The sequence below is a fragment of the Oreochromis niloticus genome, linkage group LG3 (genome assembly GCF_001858045.2).
Source record: "Oreochromis niloticus isolate F11D_XX linkage group LG3, O_niloticus_UMD_NMBU, whole genome shotgun sequence".
NCBI classification, from domain to species: Eukaryota; Metazoa; Chordata; class Actinopteri; order Cichliformes; family Cichlidae; genus Oreochromis; species Oreochromis niloticus.
In genome coordinates this window covers 19,852,126-19,871,872 of record NC_031967.2, presented here as the reverse complement: position 1 = coordinate 19,871,872, position 19,747 = coordinate 19,852,126, and the positions used below count along the sequence as shown (strand labels likewise).

Here is a 19,747-nt window from a genome sequence, read left to right as displayed (position 1 = left end):
TAAAAACAGACATGATTCTGACCATAAAATCATTGCATGGGATCAGGAACACATCCAGAGATTCACTGCACCATCCATAAATACAGGATAAAGTTCTGTCATACAAATAAGAAGCCACGTGTGAGCATAATTCAGAAATGCTGCCGTTTTCTTGGCAAGACAATGATAAACTGAAACGCCGTGGCTTCATAGTAGAAGAGTCCAGACACTGCTTTTGTTGTTTTAAAAGTCATTACTTTTCTCATTTATAAAGTGCTTTTCATGTCTTACTAACTGAAAGTATTTTAGATTTTAGCACTTTATCTCCTTCACATCCATGGCCAATTTATAATCCCACGTTAACATAACATGAATGTGTGTGTACCATAGAAGGAAGAAGCTACAGTACCCAGAGGGTGGGAATAAAAAGTTAATTAAAAATTTAAAATTGATATCATATGACAAAATTTTCATCTTAATTTTTTAATGTGCACTGACCAACACTTTACCATCTTCCTGCTCTGAAAATATACACTACACTATGAGATAAACGATATAATTTTATTTTCCTCTCACAGTGGTAAAGTTTTTCTCATTCACTGTCTTGGCTTGCTGAAAAGAAGAAGCAACTTAGGGAAAAAGCATTTAACTGTCACCATGGAGATAGCTTCAACTCTTTTTTTGTTGTTGCTGTTAAAACCATCCCCACTCCTGTCAGCCTTCCTTTAGCTGTAGCATCAAGGCAGCCTGACAATTACCCAAGACACTAATTTTAAAAATGCCATTTAATTCTAATTTCAGCAGTAATGAAAAAAATATACACTTGACCAAAAACTTCCTTTAACTGGAAATCAGTGATTTTGCTAAAAAGTCTTAATGCTTCTTCACACAGCTTCCCAATTTCACGTGTAAGGTCAGGGAGGACATTTTCATACATGCAACTGATTACATGATTTTTAGGATATCCCTTGTTATTGAAAGTGATGCTGTTACAACCATCCCTGTCTCCACTACATCTGGGCATGGGTTCCTTTGTGATGTGTCTTCTGTTAAAAGTGTGCCGTTATTTTGAATGATGAAGTTAATCTTTAGTGGCCAACCTGGTCCAACAACCTGAGACATCAGTTGGTGAGAAACGTGGGAGTCACAGCGTGACCACAGGACTGAGCTCTGAGAGATTTGAAGCCTTTACACAAAACTGAGAACGATCACACACAAGCAAAAAAATCTGTGTCACACATGAACTTATGTCATACGCAATATGCACTAAATTGTTTTAAATCGTTCCACGGGATTGCTACCTTTCACTTCTGATAACGGCAACATTGTGAGGTGAGTCTTTCGGTATTTTTTGTGTTTATTTTACATAAAGAGGGAAAGGGAATACACTGATTTAATGTAGAAAAAAAAATTAAAATATGACAACTATAAAAAGAGCGTTTTATGAAGCCTATCCAATGAAGCCAGCCAGCTTCTAGCTGCAGGGGCGTAATTTCCAGGGGGGTTAGGGGGGTTATGACGCCCCCAATAATCAGACCCAACCAATATAACCCCCCAATAAAATTATGAATTATCTTGCATAAATAGGCTGTTGATTTTCTTTACCCATTTCAGTTATTACCAGCAAAATAGTTGCATGTTTAATCATCTGGGAATTTACCTAGATTTATTTATTTATTTAGACAGAGATCCTGATCACCTGGATCAGGTCTGCTTTGCCAATAAGAAGCTACAAGGGCAGATTAGTTGGAGAACAAGCAGGACAGCGCCCCTTGAGGCCTGGAGTTCGACACCTGTGATATATGACAAGTGAAGAGTGAGAACGTGTTTCAGTGTCTGCTGGCCTACATTACTTTCCAAACTGCTTAAGATCTACTTACAGTCCCAATCACCCTCTGTGTCAACTAATGTAAGTGTTTGGTCACGAGGGTCATAATGGTTCTCCTGGTAAGTTGTCATATTTGAGACCACCACTCTGCGAGATAGCGGCAAACACAAGTAAATCAGAATGAAGACTTTCGTTCTCACTTCAGTCTGACACAATGTTGTGTGTGTGTGTGTGTGTGTGTGTGTGTGTCTGTGTGTCTGTGTCTGTTTAGATTAGAGAGGAAGAGAGAGAGATTTAAAGAAATCTTAGGTCAGTAAGCACTCTACCTCAACAAACCTCAAAACATGCCTACACAGCAGTGACTGACCCACGCTGTTTCGCCTTGGCAGCAGACCGTGTGTGACCTTGTGTGCACACCTTTATGCTTAACAAATTAATCAAACTGTCACCCAGTGTATACCACAGCTGCTGTGAATTTTGTTTGAAACTTTTTTACATTTAATTTTAAACTTTATTAGCAATTACCATAATACTTTTTTTCATTTTTATATAGAATGGTTAATCCACCACTTTGCGCAAGCTATTTGATCAAAATGATGATTTTACTGGTAAAACATAATTATTGTTGTTATCCACAAATTACTTTTTTTTTTTTTTACAAAAATAAGACATCAAATTACAATGATTTGTTTCCATTACTGAACAGAAAATGTTTTTAATGATTGAATGTTGTTTAAACAACTGACACTAGCTTTCTTATTACTTATGTCTTTTTCATTTACTAAGAAACTATTTGCGTGTAAAACAACACATAAAAGGCATAACAATGTTTTCACAATTTTAAAGGCGTGTTTTTAATACAAATCGTATTCTGGCAGATAACGAGATCAATAGCATATTTATATGTTTGCAGTGTTATTTCCGGGTTAAAACGAAACAATGAACGGACAACCCCGCCCCTCAGACGGAGTTATAAATATTGTAAATACACCGTCACCTCGCATAACCTTCATACGGAAGACCTGAAAGTATCACAGCCTCACTTTCTAAACAAAACGATGTCTGCAGCCGCTTTACCGTCTGTGAGTCAGAGGTGGGGGGTGAACCTGCACAAGAACCAGCTGTCAGATGCGACCCTGCGCGAGCTCAAGCAGGTGCTGAAAACCCGGGCCAGCAAAGGTAAATAACACCTGAAAACAAATACATTAAAAAATGAAACGATTACTCAATGAGTATGTTCATTGTTTTAAAAAATGTTTCCTAAGCCCATGCAATTTTACACATGAGATTTTACTTGGACCTGTATAACACCAATATAACTGCTAACTGCTGCCGGCCACCTTTACTTTACTTTCAACAATTGCGGTTCCGTTGCGGTTCACTCTAAAGCAGCGAAGATAAAATATTTTTTATAAAGTATTTGTAGCTATATTTAGTCTAAAAGCTGAAAAGTAAAGTCATCTGTGTTCTGTGTTATGTGTGTTTAGGATACACAAAGAATGATCAAGGAAAGTCACATGACCACGACTCTGCACCACTGTCCAAATATGGAATCAAGCCCAGTTCAGCTGTGCAGACGGTGAGGAAGGTTTATGGAGGGTGAAGGAGTCTTTCATTAATTTGAGCTTTCTTCACATTTCACGTTTCCTTTCACTCTCAGCACTAATTTAATACTACATGGAATAAATAATGATTAATTGTTGTGTAAATTTTTATTTTAAATTTTTTTAAACTTTATATTTGGGTATAAAAACATGAACTGAGTCTGAAGTTCCTCACTGCAGTTCAAAATGGTTGCACTTAGAGGACTCACTGAAAAGCGGTGATAGGCTTCTAAAATATTTGTGTTTTCGTTCTTTTTTATGATATGTGGTGTAATGAATGTGTTAAGCGCTAACAAAGGTACTAGCTATCACCTGTCTCACCTTCAGACGGAGAATCTGGAAGGATCACAGCTTCGCCTCCTAACCCATGGAATGTGTGAAATCATCATTATCTGTCCTGATGGTCAGAGGCATTCGATTTGGCTGCAAAAGATACAGCTGGAAGCAATGATTGTGGGCTGTTTTAAAGGGGAAGTGCTGAAAATGCTCTTGATCCTAGGTAGGAAACCGAAACACTAAAAAAAAAGAAAAAATGTAATGATCACTGCTCAATGATTCTATATTCAAATTTTTATAACACATTTTGTATATTTTTTTAAACTAAAATATCTATAAAATATTATGAAATGCAAACACCTTAAAATATTTTTTAATGTTACACATATGGTCACTTAGACTTGTATAATACTGATAAAATTGCTCAACTGCTAACTGCTACCAGTCACATTTATTTTCAATCAAACTCTAATGCAGGGAACATAATATAAATATTTGTGACATATTATGACATATGTTTAGTCTAAAGCTGCAAAGTAAAATCCTCTCTTTCTGTGTTAAGTTTTTGTAGATTACACTACGGAAAATATCAAACTGCACTTTGATGGCAAGCCACTGGAAGACGACGCTGCATCACTGGCCGATTATGGAATCAAAGCTGGCTCAGCTGTGCAGATGACAAGGAAAGTTAATGGAGGCTGAAGGAGTCAATAAAAAATTCGTCTGAATACATCAAAGTTACAGGATACATTGAACTATAAATACACATAAATAATAAAACGCATAGTTCTGATTGGTGTGACATCTATGGCTTTCATTCTCCTTTGTGTTTTCTTCACATTTTATGGCTCCTGTCATATCTATGCACAACACTAATTCAATATTACACGGAATAAATAATGATTATTTAGTGTGTACATTTTATTTTAAAATTGTATTTTTTATAACAACAAGTTGATGGGGCTTTTTCCCTCGCATTCAGAGGTGGGTGCCTGAGATGACAATATTAGGATTATCGCCTCTCACTGATTTCACACTGATCCACTGTCTGAAACACAACCTTCAGATTTCTAATGTTTTGGCTCACATGAATCACTTAAACAACAAGTAAGCAACGTTGGCTTTTTTAAAAGTGTATGTGTGTGTTTACCCTCGAATTATTAAAATTTTTGAAAGAAATGAAAATAAATATAATGGTACCTAGAACAACATCCACAAAGTAAATGCTGAAATAACAAATGCATTTTGAGGTTCCTGTTTTACACATTATCATTTTATGATGTAAATAAATAAATAAAAAATATCACCAAATGTTTATGTTCTGATCACTGATGCCTGAATGTTCAGTAGTTTCCACTTTTTCTGTCGGTGACAACGTTTGAAATCATGTTTAATAAATTCTTTCTAAACTAAGTTGAAAGGCACCGCGATAAGCATTTTTCATGTGCTTTAGCTTTATTTAAACTTTTTGATTCACAAATGATCCTGGATTATATCTTAAAATCTAATTGCTTATTTTCTGTTGCATGTTTTCTTCGAATTAGCAACCAAACAATTAAGGAAATCTTCAGAATATGATAAATGACTCAAATGTAAATATGGAAGAACGAAATAGAAATTTGGCTTTCTCAAGGTTTTCATTGTTTAACTTTGATAAACCAGAAGACAGTCTGTCTCAGAGGAGTCAGACAGTCATAGAGAAAATGAAATATAAAGGCTTCCACCATGTAACTTCAATTTTGGAAAACTTGTACTAGTTTAGCTGTTCCTGCAAATTCTTCTAGTCAACACATTTGGACCACATTTTTTGATAAAGTATTATGAAGGATCATATTTTATATGATCATTTATCTATATAGGCTTTAAGTAATAACATGGCAGGAAAGTAGAAAAATCCACAGGCTTACATCAAATGAGGTGTTGCTGACTTGTTCAAGTCCAGGGATCAAATTTGGCAATAAATATTATGTTTTAGAGTTGCACATGCAAGTCTTTAACAGTCAAGAAAATATTAAAGGGGGCAACATTGGTTAGACGTGGATAAACTAAACAGTGACATATACTGATCATGTAATGCTGCTCAGCTTTCACACAGTATTATTTCACATTAACTTGTGTGATTTCTTCTAAATGTCTGAAGGGAAACGTATAGCAAAACAACTTTAGACACGAGACTCATCTGGCACTTAAAAAACCTTTGTTATGTTTATTTGATGACTTTCATTCCTGACCTATAAAACGACTGGAATTTCCCAAGTTTGTCAATGCATGATTCTAATTAAATTACGATGATATTTCTAAACAAACAGCATAACAACAACAATAATACCACAATAAGGCTGAGCCCTCACCCTTCAGAAGAAACTCCACCCATTTCCAGCTGAGAACCATGGCCTCAGACTTGGAGGTGCTGATTCTCATCCCAGCTTCTTCACACTCAGCTTCATTACCTGAAAATAACTGAGCTATGAATAAACTTGTGTTGAACATTGCTACCCCAAAGCATAAGTTTTTGAGACCTCACTGACCCTGAAGTGAAATGAAAATGTGTGGAAGGATCTTAAAAATACTGCGACTTCTTTAAGTGGTCAAACTGTGTAATCGGTGCATGACTCACATCACAGTGAAGCTGTTCATTACCTGCACAGACACTGAAAAAAATATGTGAATTGGGAAGATGTTGCCTTGCAAGCAACAACATACTGAGCTGTAGAGATCAAACTTTTATTGCTTTCATAGTGAAACCACATCATCTTGAGACAAATTTAAAAAGTTCAGTTTTCCCAGAATTATCCGCACTCTGTTCATTTGGATCCCAGCTGTTATCCTTCTCAGGTTTGATCAGTAAACACAGACACTGACCTCTGCACACACCAGGGAACGTCCCCAAGACTGTTTTGTTTCATTTGTTTTTGTCACTTTCACTTTCTCTCCAGCAGTTACGAGAAGTCATACGACTGCAGATCAGCACTTATATGGTTTTACTTGATATAATCAAAGTGTTTGTGCTGCTGAGAGTCCAGGTTTATTTCTTTATTTGATTATGTTTTATCACTCTTTTATAAACTTGCACAATGCAGTCAAAGTTAATCCGACAAGTGACGCTGTGTTTCTAGCATTATGACCTGGATTTATTATTTTATTTGGAGAGTTTGGGGGATTATTGTGCTTTTGTGCCACTGCAATGTTCTGAATGTGCATCAAACTGGATGTTAAAATTATTCAATATGAATGTTTGTAAAACATGACTGGTGAATCCACTCATAGCCATCAATTGACATGAAAACCAGAATGTAAAGAAGCAAAAAAAAACAAAAAAACAAGCCAAACATTATTCTGGTTACATATCAAACACTATACAGACAGTTCTAGTTAACAGGTAGTTTCCAGTGTTCAGCTCAATGACCGTGTTTGAAATCATGTTGTAAAACCAGATTTACTTCTACACTCAGCCATGAAGCTTTATGATGAGCATAGTTTACATGTTTCAGCTTTAGTTGAACTTTCTCGTTTACAGATTGTTTTAGATTCCATGTTTAAATCTTATTTTGCATTTTCTATAATACCTTTTCTTCTTCTGGAAACCAAAGCAATGCTGATTTCCTTCATAATGTATCACTTTAACTAGCATTAAGGGGGAAAGGAGCACCTGTGGGGAATTTTAGCCAGAACATGCTCCTTTTAAAAAAATAATAATAATAATAATTTTATTTAACCAGGAAAAAAACCCATTGAGATTAAAATCTCATTTACAACAACACTAAAACACATTACACATATATTTTACAAATTATGAAAGATATTACTACATAGTAGTCAAATAATTCATCCATCAAAACATTTGCATGACGATCTTTGCCTATTTAAAATATGAAACATATTTTTAAACTCACTGGAGCTTATCTCTTCATTAGGGGTGAAGGACCTCAAGTTTACAATGGTTAACTGATATGCTGGAATCATAGGCCTTTATCATGGATACCTGAGATCAAAAGCTCGGTTTGGCAACCTGGCGATAGGTCTAAAGGGCTCGGGCTAGTTTCCAAAGATCAAGATCAGGAAAACCTGGTGCAAAGAAGAACACCACCTATGTCAGGGAGCGGTTGAAGCAAATGTGGACAAACATTGTGTGAGTAGAGCAGTGGGACTCCGGAAGCAAAGATGATTGACGTTTTGCCTTATCTGGTTTTGCCTTGTCTGGGGAAAGAGCGAGACACCTTTCTGCCCCTTTGCTCTGGAAGCGGCTCTTTGGAATATCACATCTCAGAACCTGGATTTGAAACAGAAATTCTTCTGTAAAATGTTTACCTCAGTGCAATTCATGTTGTGATTTACATGTGAATACATTAACAATGTTTTTAAATAATTTAAACAGAGTAAAAAAGTACTGATATTCTAGAATCACACTGAAATTAAAATTTTAAGTTAATCTGATTACAGTTTAGCTGTTGATTGTGTTCATCTGGACGCAGCGTTTTCAATGGGAGAAACGTTTCGTCACTCATCCAAGTGACTTCTTCAGTCTCAGCTGACTGCAGGTTTCCCCAAACCTTATAAACAGTACATTTGTGTAATGACTGAAACTAGCACCAGTGAAGGAACAATGGGCTGGGAGGTCAGTTCAGTGACGAAACGTTTCTCCCACTGAAAACTCTACTTCTACATGAACACAATCAATTTTTGGAGAGTTATTTACCTGGATAATTGAGCATGCATTAAGACGTGTGTAAGGAGATGGCACAGGTTATATGTAACTAACCAGAGGACAGCATGTGCACATACAGAATGTTTAACCTTATTCCAAATTTATAAATGAATGACATTTATCATATTTATCATTAAAGTTCTGACATAACACAGCTGTAAAGATCATGTCTGGTAGTACATTTCTCAAAAACATAATAATTTTTATTTTTCATGTGATGTAATTCAAAGCAGAGAATTATTAAACACAGCATGTCGAACTGATTTAGAAAAGACACTCTCAATACAACTTAATTTAAACTTAACACCAGTGTGTCTTTCTCATTATTTCTTCTTCCAAACAGGTATAGATTTCTGTCTGGGGGCAGGAATGCACCGGGTCATCTGACATTTGCCAGAGCGCTTCAGACACACAAAACAAAATGTCACATCACATCGAGGGCAATCAACTGATGGGCAAGCCTTCTTGCTGTGCTCCAACAGCAAACCACAGGTGGGACAGGCACGGACAGAGGGACACTCCTTCACTGAATACAAAGTGATATTTGGGCATTTTTTTAGTGTCTCTAGTGACGGGTTGCAGCAGCCATGATTTCCACAGCGGTCTTTCCGAGGCCGTGCACCCTTCCACTCCCTCGAGCACTGCCAGCAGAACTCAAACAGCCGTCCTTTTACTGCTGTGCACACTTTACAGGGGACATTCAAATCTGATCCATTCTTTCTCGTCACAGCAGATCTGCATCCAGGACACTGCATGGAGACAGAGGTGGGGCAATATTTAATGAAATGTCTAATAACAATTTTCCATTTACACTAAATATAATATGTTGATGAAACACTTACCAACTTAGTAGTAAGTGTCTGCCTGGAAGCGTTAAATTCCATGTTTTTTTGAAAGTACTCTTTTTCTTGAGGGTCCAGAAGAGCCATTTTACAAACCTCTGCAAAAGTCCACTCAGCACTACAGCCAGACCCTCCACACACAAACCTGCTTTCACCCTATATTGACATATGGAGAGATGAGAGAATGATTAGACTCACATGTTGGAAACAAAACACCAAACAAGTTGATGAGGGGGTTTTTTTCAGTAAGTTACATTATTAAAACATATAAAGGGTGAAAGATTTCATAAAACATCAGAACTGTTGCTGTATGTGGTAATTATTTGATGAAACACACACATGATTATCACAGCTGTAACAGAAAAGCTGTAATTCAAACCTACACTGAAGCCTCACAGAGGGCAGATCAGTCAGCCAGCATGCACAGTCCCAATATTGAAAAAGAAATGTGTGATCTATTACAGGTTTAATTGCAGAGGCAATTTAACTTTGACGGATTTAAATTCAACAATTTAAAACAGAGAAGACAGGAGCTGAAAAATTCTGTCCTTTTTATTTATTTCCATGATTACACAGCAGGATTCTGCTGAGATAAGTTCATTAATTTTCAGAGCAGTGCACTCCTCTGTGTGTTGATTTAGGTCAGCGTAGCTTCTTTCTCTCTTTCTCTTTACATGACAGTAAAAGTCACAATCCGATTCATAACAAAAAATAACGATGATATAATTGGCACTGTTTTCATATTTCTTTCTTTATTCACGTTCATGTAACATTGTCCTGTTAAAATCAATGCAACCCTGCCAACCCTTGTTATTTATTTATATATGTCTGCTTGTTTATTTTAACAAAGACAACCATTAGTGGCCTACCTGGTCCAACAACCTGCGACACCAGTTGGTGAGAGAGGTCGGGGTCACAGCGTGACCACAGGACATCTGAGCTCTGAGAGATCTGAAGTCTTCATACAAGACTGAGAACAATCACACACAAGCAAAATAAATCAATGTCACAGGAATAAATGCCGATGCGTTTTGTTTGACCTTGGTTCATGTGAATACAGGTAACATTATTTTTATTTTAATATTATCATTATTTTAATATAAGAGTTGAATCTGTTCGATGCCACTTTGAAAAGTGCCCACGTGATACTTACAGTCCAAATCATCCTCTCCATCGACAAATTTAAGTGTTTTGTTGTGAGGGTCGTAACACTTCTCCTGTTTTGTTGGCACGCTTGGGGGCGTCACACTGCGAAACAACGACAAACAGATCAGAATGAACACTTAAGGTTTCACTTCAAAAAAGAAAATCCACCCGAAGATAAAACAGTGTGTGCGCGGCAATGTTGCGCAAATTTCGGATACTTGCACACATTTCGCGTTTCTTCTTAACGTAAACTTTTTGATCCGCGGCTTCGTGTTTCAGTATCACTTTGAGGTCAGACTGTGACACTGAATGATCACATCGCGCAATTTGCAACAATAAAAGTCCAAACATAAGAATCGTTAGCAGTGAAATCAGACCAGCAGATCGCACACACATCAGTCAGTGAACCACGCAGTGTTACCTGTGAGCCGCCATCGTCGCTCTGTCTGGATACAGCCAAGAGACATCTGTTGCGGTGACGAACACCGGAGCAACACCTGATCGGTAACGTAAGGTGTCGAGCTTCTGACCCATGGTCGCTTTGTTAAAAATAGTAGCAAAAAAGAAAGAAAGAAAGAAAGAAAGAAAGAAAGAAAGAAAGAAAGAAAGAAAGAAAGAAAGAAATCCGTAAAAATTCACGTTGGTTGTTGTTGTGTTCGTTTATGACTCAAAGCTACACGGCTTTTAGTGAGATCCTTGAATCTGTCACTTCCTAAATACGTCTCTCCACCCCTTAGTGTCACCCTCCTCCGTCTCTTCCTCTCTCTTGTTGCTGGTGCTGCCGTAGATGGTGCAGAAGCAGCAGCCCTGCAGTTAACATGGCGAATCATTTTGTTGCATCTATTTTTTAAAAATATTTATTTTAATAATTTTAGTACAGAATATAAATAAAGAATTACCCCCCCAAAAAATCCAAACAACAAACAGACAAACATGTTGGCTGCCCCACCATTAGAGACTTCAAAAAAGAAGAGAAGGTACAGAAACAAAGGATATCCTTCCCAGTAGTAGTCAGTAGCGGTTTTAGATACGGGCGACACGGGCGGTTGTCCAGGGCGGCATCGTGGTGGGGGGCGGCATCACGGCCATCAGCAAAAAAACAAAAACAAAAAAAAAATATTGCTGCCCCGACATCATGCCAGCGCATATTGGGAATGGCATAGGCACCGATCGGTTTTCTATCGCCCATTTGCTGGGAGTAAGGGCGCCCTCCGTTTGCGAGGTGCGCCTGCTGCTTGCGGCAAAGGGAGGAGAGAGCGGGGCAGCGGGGGATTCTCTGGCTGGCTGGAGCAGCATCTAATAACCAACTCGCAAAATAATTACAAAACAACAAACACGAAAACAGCAGACATTATGATACAGACTTATACTTTGCACCGATGTTTTTCTACAGGGAGTGCAGAATTATTAGGCAAGTTGTATTTTTGAGTTCGCCAGGACGCCAAACAGGCTAGGACCGCCACTGGTAGTAGTCACAGTTAGTGTAGGAACCCTCAGGTAAACAAATGAATTGGCAAATAACTTTACAGAAAAAGTTGTCATAAAATGTGTTAACATAAAATGTTCTTATAAATGCAGACCGATGTTACACTGGGCCAAAAAAGGCCCCCATATCGCTCCAAATTAGTTTTGAGTGCAAAGTTTATTTAGTCTGAGCTTTTCCAGTTGTAGAACAGACAGAATCTTGTTGAGCCAGTACTCTCAAACTTGGTTGGGTAGCTGACTTCCAAGTCAGTAGGATGAGTTTCTTTGCCACTGCCATCCCATGGTCCACAGCCATCTGAAGATAGGGGGGCAGCTGACGTGACTCTGAGGAGCATCCAAATATTGCCAGGTTTTAATTTGGAGAAATGTAACAATAATATTATCTAGAAAACCGCTGAAAGACTGCAGATCAGAATACAGTCAAAGTGGTTTCATAACCAGAATAGGTGGGCAAGAGACCCCTCAGCCGATCAGTATCTGTCCGGATATTGATGAAAATGTGCGATTTAGCTTAACTTCAGAGTACTGGAGCCTATGCATGACCTTGAATTGTATCAACATGTACCAAGTACTAACAGAGCAGGAGTGGACTCACGACATAGTTTCTTCTTTAGGCTCTTCTAATACTACTGAACCCAGGTCCTCTGCCTCGACTTCGTTTATAGAGGCTAAATAGAAGTGTTCAAACAGTTCACAAAGGAATCTGGAGATGATTTTAGGTTTTCATAAATGGGATGAGAACAAGATTTAGATTTTAATGGTGATAAATTCTCCTTAATATAATGCCTGATTTGAAGATAACAGGAAAAAAAATTGGAAGACTAAAGCTGCTGTGGAGTTGAGAAAACAGTGGGAAGTTAGCCTGAGAGTAAAGATCTGAGAAACGGACAATATTCTTTGAGATTGGAAACACACCTCATCCAACTGTCCTGGGCCAAATGTGAGGTTCTGACAGATGGAACCAAATACAGAGAAATTAGGAATTTCTCATCTGACTGAGAATTCTTTATGGTGAAACTTAACTTGTTTTATAATCAACTACTAAAGGGCCAGAAAACAATAGTGCATAAAGAGATATGTTCTTTTTAAAAGAAGCTTCTATCCTTGGCCATAAAGATAGGTCACCCATAGTTGGCTCAAATAAGTCATTGTGATTCTAATACATCAGAGCTCTCATGTTAGCTGCCCAATAGTATTGTTTTAAAATTGGGAGACTGAAAATCTCCTTGTTGGGCAGACAATTTTGAAGAGTAAATTTCAGAGTAAAGCTCACTAAAGCGCCCATTGATATCCTCTAGATCTGTGAGTAAGATGTCTAACTTTGTTTTGTCTTATATATAGCCCGTTTAGTTTGCTCTCCCTTCAATTGTCTAGCCAATAGTTTTTGAGGACCGCCCCCAGTTTGAAGTGTTTTTACTTAAGATTTATGGTTCATTTTTAATTTTTAGTTTCACCTTTTAAACACACTTTTACATGCTAAATTCTGTTCTACAAGCTTTATGAGCGAACGGGGAAGGTGGGGGAGGTCATGGTTGCATAAAGAGATTTGATTGGACAATACAATGCTGGTAATGAAAATGAACGAATGGGCAGCTCTCTGAGTTTGGGGGGGCCCTTTAATGACCAATCTGCCCACCGGGCTAATTCCCGGTTTGCCAGATTACTACTCCAGTTCTGGGTCCACATTTAAAAAATAAATTATTTAATAAGTTAGTAATAATTATTGTTCAGTTTTAGAATAAAGTCAAAATTTTGAGATTAAATTCCAAATGCTTCTTCAAGATAAATGGTCAAAATACCATTTTTAGAAAAATAGTTTCAAGTCAAACCACAGCTCCTTGGCTGCTATGCCCTCTACAGAATGCCTGGTGTAGATGAGCTAGTGAAACAACTTAATCAGCTCCCTTTTGGTGTCTTGTGTTACAACACAATCCCTATTCACTGCACGAGGATGTCACGATCGGTATCCTTGCATCTGTCCACTGCCAGCTGTTTGCACAAATCTGGCCAACTGTTCCAAGTTTTTTATCTTTCTGACCAGCTGATTAAGCTTTCTGTGCAGTCTCTTTAGTGTCCTCATACTGATATTGTTAAATTGTTTAGATATAATTTAGTTTTCATTTTTCTCAGTGTCAGTTTCAGTTTGTTTCGTACTGAAGTGTGTGCTCAGGCAGGCTGTGGTGATCAACCATAGAAAACTCAAGTTTTATTACTCTACTGCAACCAGTGTAATAAAACTTGAGTTTTCTATGGTTGATTATTTTGTTTGTGTTTAAACGGGCACTCACACCATCTTTTTTGAGCTGGTCTGCTCCGGTATCTAAAAAATAAGGATTATTCAAACAGTAAAATGCTTTTAAAAACAGTAGCTCTTTACTTAGAATAAAATATTTTAAATTCATAAAACATCCTTGATAAAATTTTACTCTGGATTATAAGCAGTCTGCAGTTTACAGGGGTTTCCTTCCTCTCTGAGCCTAAACACTACAAGTGATTGCTCAAAATTATCCCACACCACAGCACACAGAAAAAGCACACTACACAGCCACGAAAGCTCAACCGTGGAATTCACAGCAAACAAAGCACAGAAAAAGTAAACACCACTGACCTGAACTCTGGGGGAGACTTTCATGAAGATTATTAAGGCCCCCTAGTCAGCATCAAAAGGTGTGATGTGGGCTGAGTTTAGTAAAACCTTTCGGTAGGCAATGTGAATGATTACATGAAAGTGAATATAAACACAGTACAGAAGATGAAACACGTTATTTAAGTCTTTAAATGAAGCAAATTCTTTTCATCACCAACATATTAAAAACTGCAAAAGAGAACCGCCAGGAATTTAGTCTAGAAATAACAGTTTTTTCAACGAAAGCTTATTTTATTGTTTTCCAAAGTATTGATAGGTTTTTTTATCACTATCAGTTTGTACTGTTTAAAAGTAGCATTTTACATTTCAGATTAGTACCTGAATCAGTCTTTCTCTAATAAAGGACCATTTATCACAGATACAGGATAGACTGCATGGGCATGTAGAGTTCATGTAGTATCGTCTTGATGCATTCTCAATCATCCAGGAAAGTAAATCTCCAAAAGTTGATTCTGTTCATCTGGACATAGCATTTTGTGGGAGAAAACGCTACGTCCAGATGAACAGAATCAACTTTTGGAGAGTTGATGGAGTACCTTAAAAAAAGTTATTTTCCTACTTCCAAAAGGTGGGGCTGTGCACCAAATGATATGTGAGCTGAGCTCTTAAGAAAGACACATACACTCACTAGACACTTCATTAGGTACACCCTGTTAGTATGGGATTGAACCCCCTTTTTGCTTCAGAACTTCAGGGGTCATTTGAGTGCAGTGAAGTCATCGTTCAGCTTATGACACTTTGTACTTTTTCTCCAGGGTGAAAATACTGAGGGTGATCTTAAAAGTACTGTTCTTGCTTTAACTGGTCAAACTGTGTAGCCAGTGCATGTCTCATATCACAGTAAAGCTGTTCATTATCTGCACAAATAAAAATATCAAATGTGAATTTAGAAGACCTTGGTCTTTGCAACAACATACTCTGCTGCACAGAAGGTCATATCTCTCTGTTGAATCTTCTCATCTTGCCACTGTGCTGTGATCCTGGTTCTGTTATCTTCATCAAAAGATTTATTCTTGTTTGGGTTTTCCCTTCACAGTCTCCTGTTTGCTGGCACGAGTGTTGTGGTGCTTTGCTCATGCTGCACCATGGTCATTCTGACAAATTCCTTCCTCACTGCACTCCCCATCTGCCTCACCCTCACTTCTCTGTCAGCAGATTCCCAGTACCCCCCTTGTCCCTCTCCTTCCCCTGTCCTTTCAGTTTTCTGGGATTGCTGCCAGTCGGTTCATTTAGATTTCACCTGCTATCCTTTCACCTGTTTGAATGACGAGTAAACACCGAAACTGCCTTCACACACACCTGGGAATGCCCCTAAGATTTCTTTTATTTATTCTTTATTTCTTTCGATTTCAACTCAGCAGTTATGAGAAGTCATGTGACTACAGATTAGAAGTTGTGATTATTTTATACACTTTCACAATCCCTGTTAGTGCTGCTGAGAGTCAAGGTTTATTCATTTGTTTAATGACTTATGGGTTTTATTGCACTACTTTTGAAACCTTCCAACAAGCAGTTCAAGTTGAGGAAAGTACCTGATCTACTAATCAGAGAGTTTGTGTGAATTATCTTACTTGGAGAGTTTGTGGGCTTCATGTGTTGCTTTTGCCAATGTAGTGTTCTGAATGTGCATTAAACTGGATGTTAAAATGTTATTTTCTTATATGTTTTTACAAAAAGACTGATGAATTCACTCATAGCCATGATCTGGCACAACAAACCAGATGTGAAGCAGCAAAACAACAACAACAACAAAAGCAGACAAAATGGGGTGGTTGCAGGTCAGCTACTAACTGCAAGGTTGGTGGTTCAATCCCAGTCTGCTACAGTCTGCTTGCCAAATATCCTTGGGCAAGATACCAACCCCATGTTGCTCTCCAATGCACTTTATTTCCAAGTGTGAATGTTAGATAGTAAGCACTCAACAGCTTAGAGAAAAGTGCTTGTGTGATTGGGTGAATGAAGTAGTTGTATAAAGTGGAAGTGCTCAGATAGAGTAGAAAAGTGCTATATAAGAACCAGTTCATTACAAATGAGAGTGTGTTAGGTAGTTTTCATCTGAATGATAACATTTGAAATCTTGCTTAACAGGGAGATTTATTTCTACACTGAGTTCCTTGGCATGGTGATGTGAACACTACTGCCATACAGCACCTTTAAGCTGGGGCTCTTCAAAGCCAAGCAGCAGCATTATTAATTACAGTACCATCTCCAAATTGAAGGCCAAGTATAGCAGGGGAATGTCATAGGCAAACTGTAGGCAGTCTGCTACAGATTTGCAGTCAAGGTTTGCAGGATGATCCGGCAGACAACTCTCTACATAGTCAGTCACTATCCAGCACTTTTAGCCCTGTTTGTGATCCACAAGATGCACTAGAAACAGAACATGGTGAAGCATTAGGTTCTGCAGTGACTCCAGCAGCTGGATCGTAGGGTCAAAGTGTGGAGCTGTTTGGGATTAGCTCAGAAGATTTGATACTCAACTCTGCTTCTCAACCTACAAATCCATTTTCCTTTATTTATTACCTTTCTTAGAAGCATTGGTAAAACTATATATTAAACTGCTTGTATGTTTAACTTCAGGGATATTTTTTTAATTTTGAAATTGAAATAATTTATTTAAATGAACTGCATGTTTTACACATCAAGTTTTAATTAAACATACTAAAATCATTTAGTAAACAATCATCATTAAATTAAAAAAAACGGCACTGAACTGTGATATTATTGTCGAGTATCCAGTAGCCAGGCCCCTGGGGTGGATGCAGGCCATTTACCATTTACCAGGATAAGATTCACCCTGAATTCATTAAGGCTCTGGATGTTGTGGGTCTGCGCCTCTGAAGTGGCAGACCATAGTGGTGGTTCCCCTTTCAGCTTCCCAAGTAAGGTCTAAGCCAGGGTGCTGGAGACGAGAGTCGATCTCTTATCTGAACCTCAGATTCAGAAGCAATGCTGTTTCTGTCTGGGTTGCAGAACATTGGTCCAGCTCTATGAGGATGTGTGGGAATTTGCCTACGTAGCCTACATTACATTACCATCTTGAATACTCCTCCCAGCAAAACAACAAATAAGTGGCAGCAAAATGATAAAAGGATGATGTCTGTGATGACTGAATATCTCATCACGTGCAGTATAATCAAAACATTCAGAAGATCTGGAAAAATCTGCACATGCAAGGGAAAAGGCCGAAAAATCAAAATTGGATGCTTGTCGTCTATGGACCGTAAGACAGCACTGCACTAAAACAGACATGAATCCATCATAGAAATCACTGAGATACAGCATATAGAAATCAATCATAATAAATGTTATCTAACTCTCTCTCTCTCCCTCTCTCTGAGAACTAGCTAGATAGATAACATCTTAAATAATTCTCCATTCTACGAAATTATTACCTTTCACTTCTAGAACTGGTAACAGCAACACCGTCAGCTGACTCTTTCTGGAGTTTTTGTGTCTTATATTACAAAAATAAAAATAAAAAACTACATATTCAGGTTTTTACTGCATATAAGAGAAGTTGGACAGAATATGTTAAAGCTTAAAAAAAATTAAAATGTGGCAACTTGAAAAGGAGCGTACATTTTATAAATCCGGTCCAATAAAGTACCCAGCATGCATCACGCATCCATCAACGCAATAACCGATACAAAAGTAAGTAATTGATTTATCTGCTTTCATTTTTACCCAGGTAGTTGTTTACATTACATCATTTATTGTGTGAGTCATGGTGTGATGTCAGAACCAAATAAGAAGACAGCAGGCTCTTCCGCAGCAGTCTCATGTGATCAATTACCATCGTTTATGGAGCTCTATAGTGTTCAATGAGAGTACCTGACGTGTTCATAAGTGAAACATGAGGAACCCTGACAAAGCGTCTATAAATGACGAGTCAGGAGCGAGAACGTGTTTCAGTGTCTGCTGGCCTACATCACTTTGCAAACTGCTCAACTCATCCTCTCTGTCCACAAATGTAAGTGAAACTCACATTTACACAAAAATACTTACACAAAAAACAAAAAAGAAAAAAAATGCTTTTACAATTTTAAAGGCGTGTTGTCAATACAAACAGAGATCATAACGAGATCAATACCATGTTGGTATGTTTGCAGGGTTATTTCCCGGTTAAAACGAAACAAAAAAACGGACAATCCCCGCCCCTCAGACGGAGTTAAAAATATTGTACGCCGTCACCTCGCAAAACCTTCAGACGGAGAACCTGAAAGGATCGCAGCCTCACTTCCTAAACAAAGCGATGTCTGCAGCCGCTGTACTACATCTGAGTCAGGGGTGGGGGGTGAACCTGCACAAGAACCAGCTGCCAGATGTGGCCCTGAGCAAAACGGTTGCACTTAGAGGACTCAATGAAAAGCGGAGCCAGCAGGTTTCTAAAATATTTGTGTTTTCTTTTTTATGACATGTGGTCTAATATATTTGTTTAGCACTGTTCAACAAAGGTACTAACTGTCACCTCTCATAACCTTCAGATGCTCCTAACCAAGGCAATGTGTGAAATCTTCGTTATCTTGGCTAATGGTCAGAGATGTCTGATGCTCCTCCGCGCTGTACAGCTGCAAGTAATGATTGTGAGCATTTTCAAAGAGGAAGTGCTGAAAATGGTCATCAAGGAAGGTAAGTAACCTAAAGAAAAAAGAAAAAACAAGAAATACATTAAAATTATAATTACCAGTCCTTAATGACTCTATATTCAAATGTCTTAAAATATTTATTTTTTTTGCTAAAAAATCTATAAAATGTTATGAAGCATAAATGCCTTCAGAGCATTTTTTTTAAATAGTATCATTAATAAAATTGCTACCAGTCAGCTTTATTTATTATTACATTCTGATGAGGCTCACTCTAACATAGGGAACAGAATAAAATTATTTATGACATAGTAAAGTAAAATCCTCTCTGTGCTTTGTTAAGCTGTTGCAGGATATACTAAGGATAATATAAAGCTGCACGTTGATGGCACGCCACTGGACGACGACTCTGCACCAGTGACAAAATACGGAATCAAAACCGGCTCAGTTGTGCAGATGGTGATTAAGGTTCATGGAGGATGAAGGAGTCCATCATGAATTCATCTGATTATATCAAAGTTACAGGATACACCGAAGTATAAATACATGTAAAGAGCAAAACTCTGATTGAAGTATGGCATATATGGCTTTCCTTCTCCTTTGTGCTTTCTTCGAATTTTATGCCTCCTACCATACCAGCACTAATTCA

The 19,747-nt window shown here is 37.9% G+C and overlaps 1 protein-coding gene across 1 annotated transcript; it reads right to left on the bottom strand.

Moving 5' to 3' along the window:
* Positions 1–8,573: 8,573 nt before the first annotated feature.
* LOC112841627 (uncharacterized) lies at positions 8,574–11,493 on the bottom strand. Its single transcript, XM_019353990.2, has 5 exons — positions 10,802–11,493; positions 10,388–10,482; positions 10,104–10,204; positions 9,235–9,390; positions 8,574–9,141 (listed from the first exon to the last, which is right to left on the bottom strand). Exons 1-5 carry the CDS (start codon positions 10,912–10,914, stop codon positions 8,716–8,718), a joined length of 891 nt encoding a protein of 296 aa, XP_019209535.1. The 5' UTR covers positions 10,915–11,493; the 3' UTR covers positions 8,574–8,715.
* Between the last annotated feature and the right edge of the window lie 8,254 nt (positions 11,494–19,747).

Bases quoted from the DNA above. Each gene is read 5' to 3' on its own strand.
- LOC112841627 (XM_019353990.2), bottom strand. From the start codon at position 10,914: ATGGGTCAGAAGCTCGACACCTTACGTTACCGATCAGGTGTTGCTCCG. The intron at 10,483-10,801 runs GTAACACTGCGT...GTTGTTTCGCAG, and splicing joins GCGACGATGGCGGCTCACAG to TGTGACGCCCCCAAGCGTGC. The intron at 9,142-9,234 runs GTAAGTGTTTCA...GTCTCCATGCAG, and splicing joins AGACACTTACTACTAAGTTG to TGTCCTGGATGCAGATCTGC.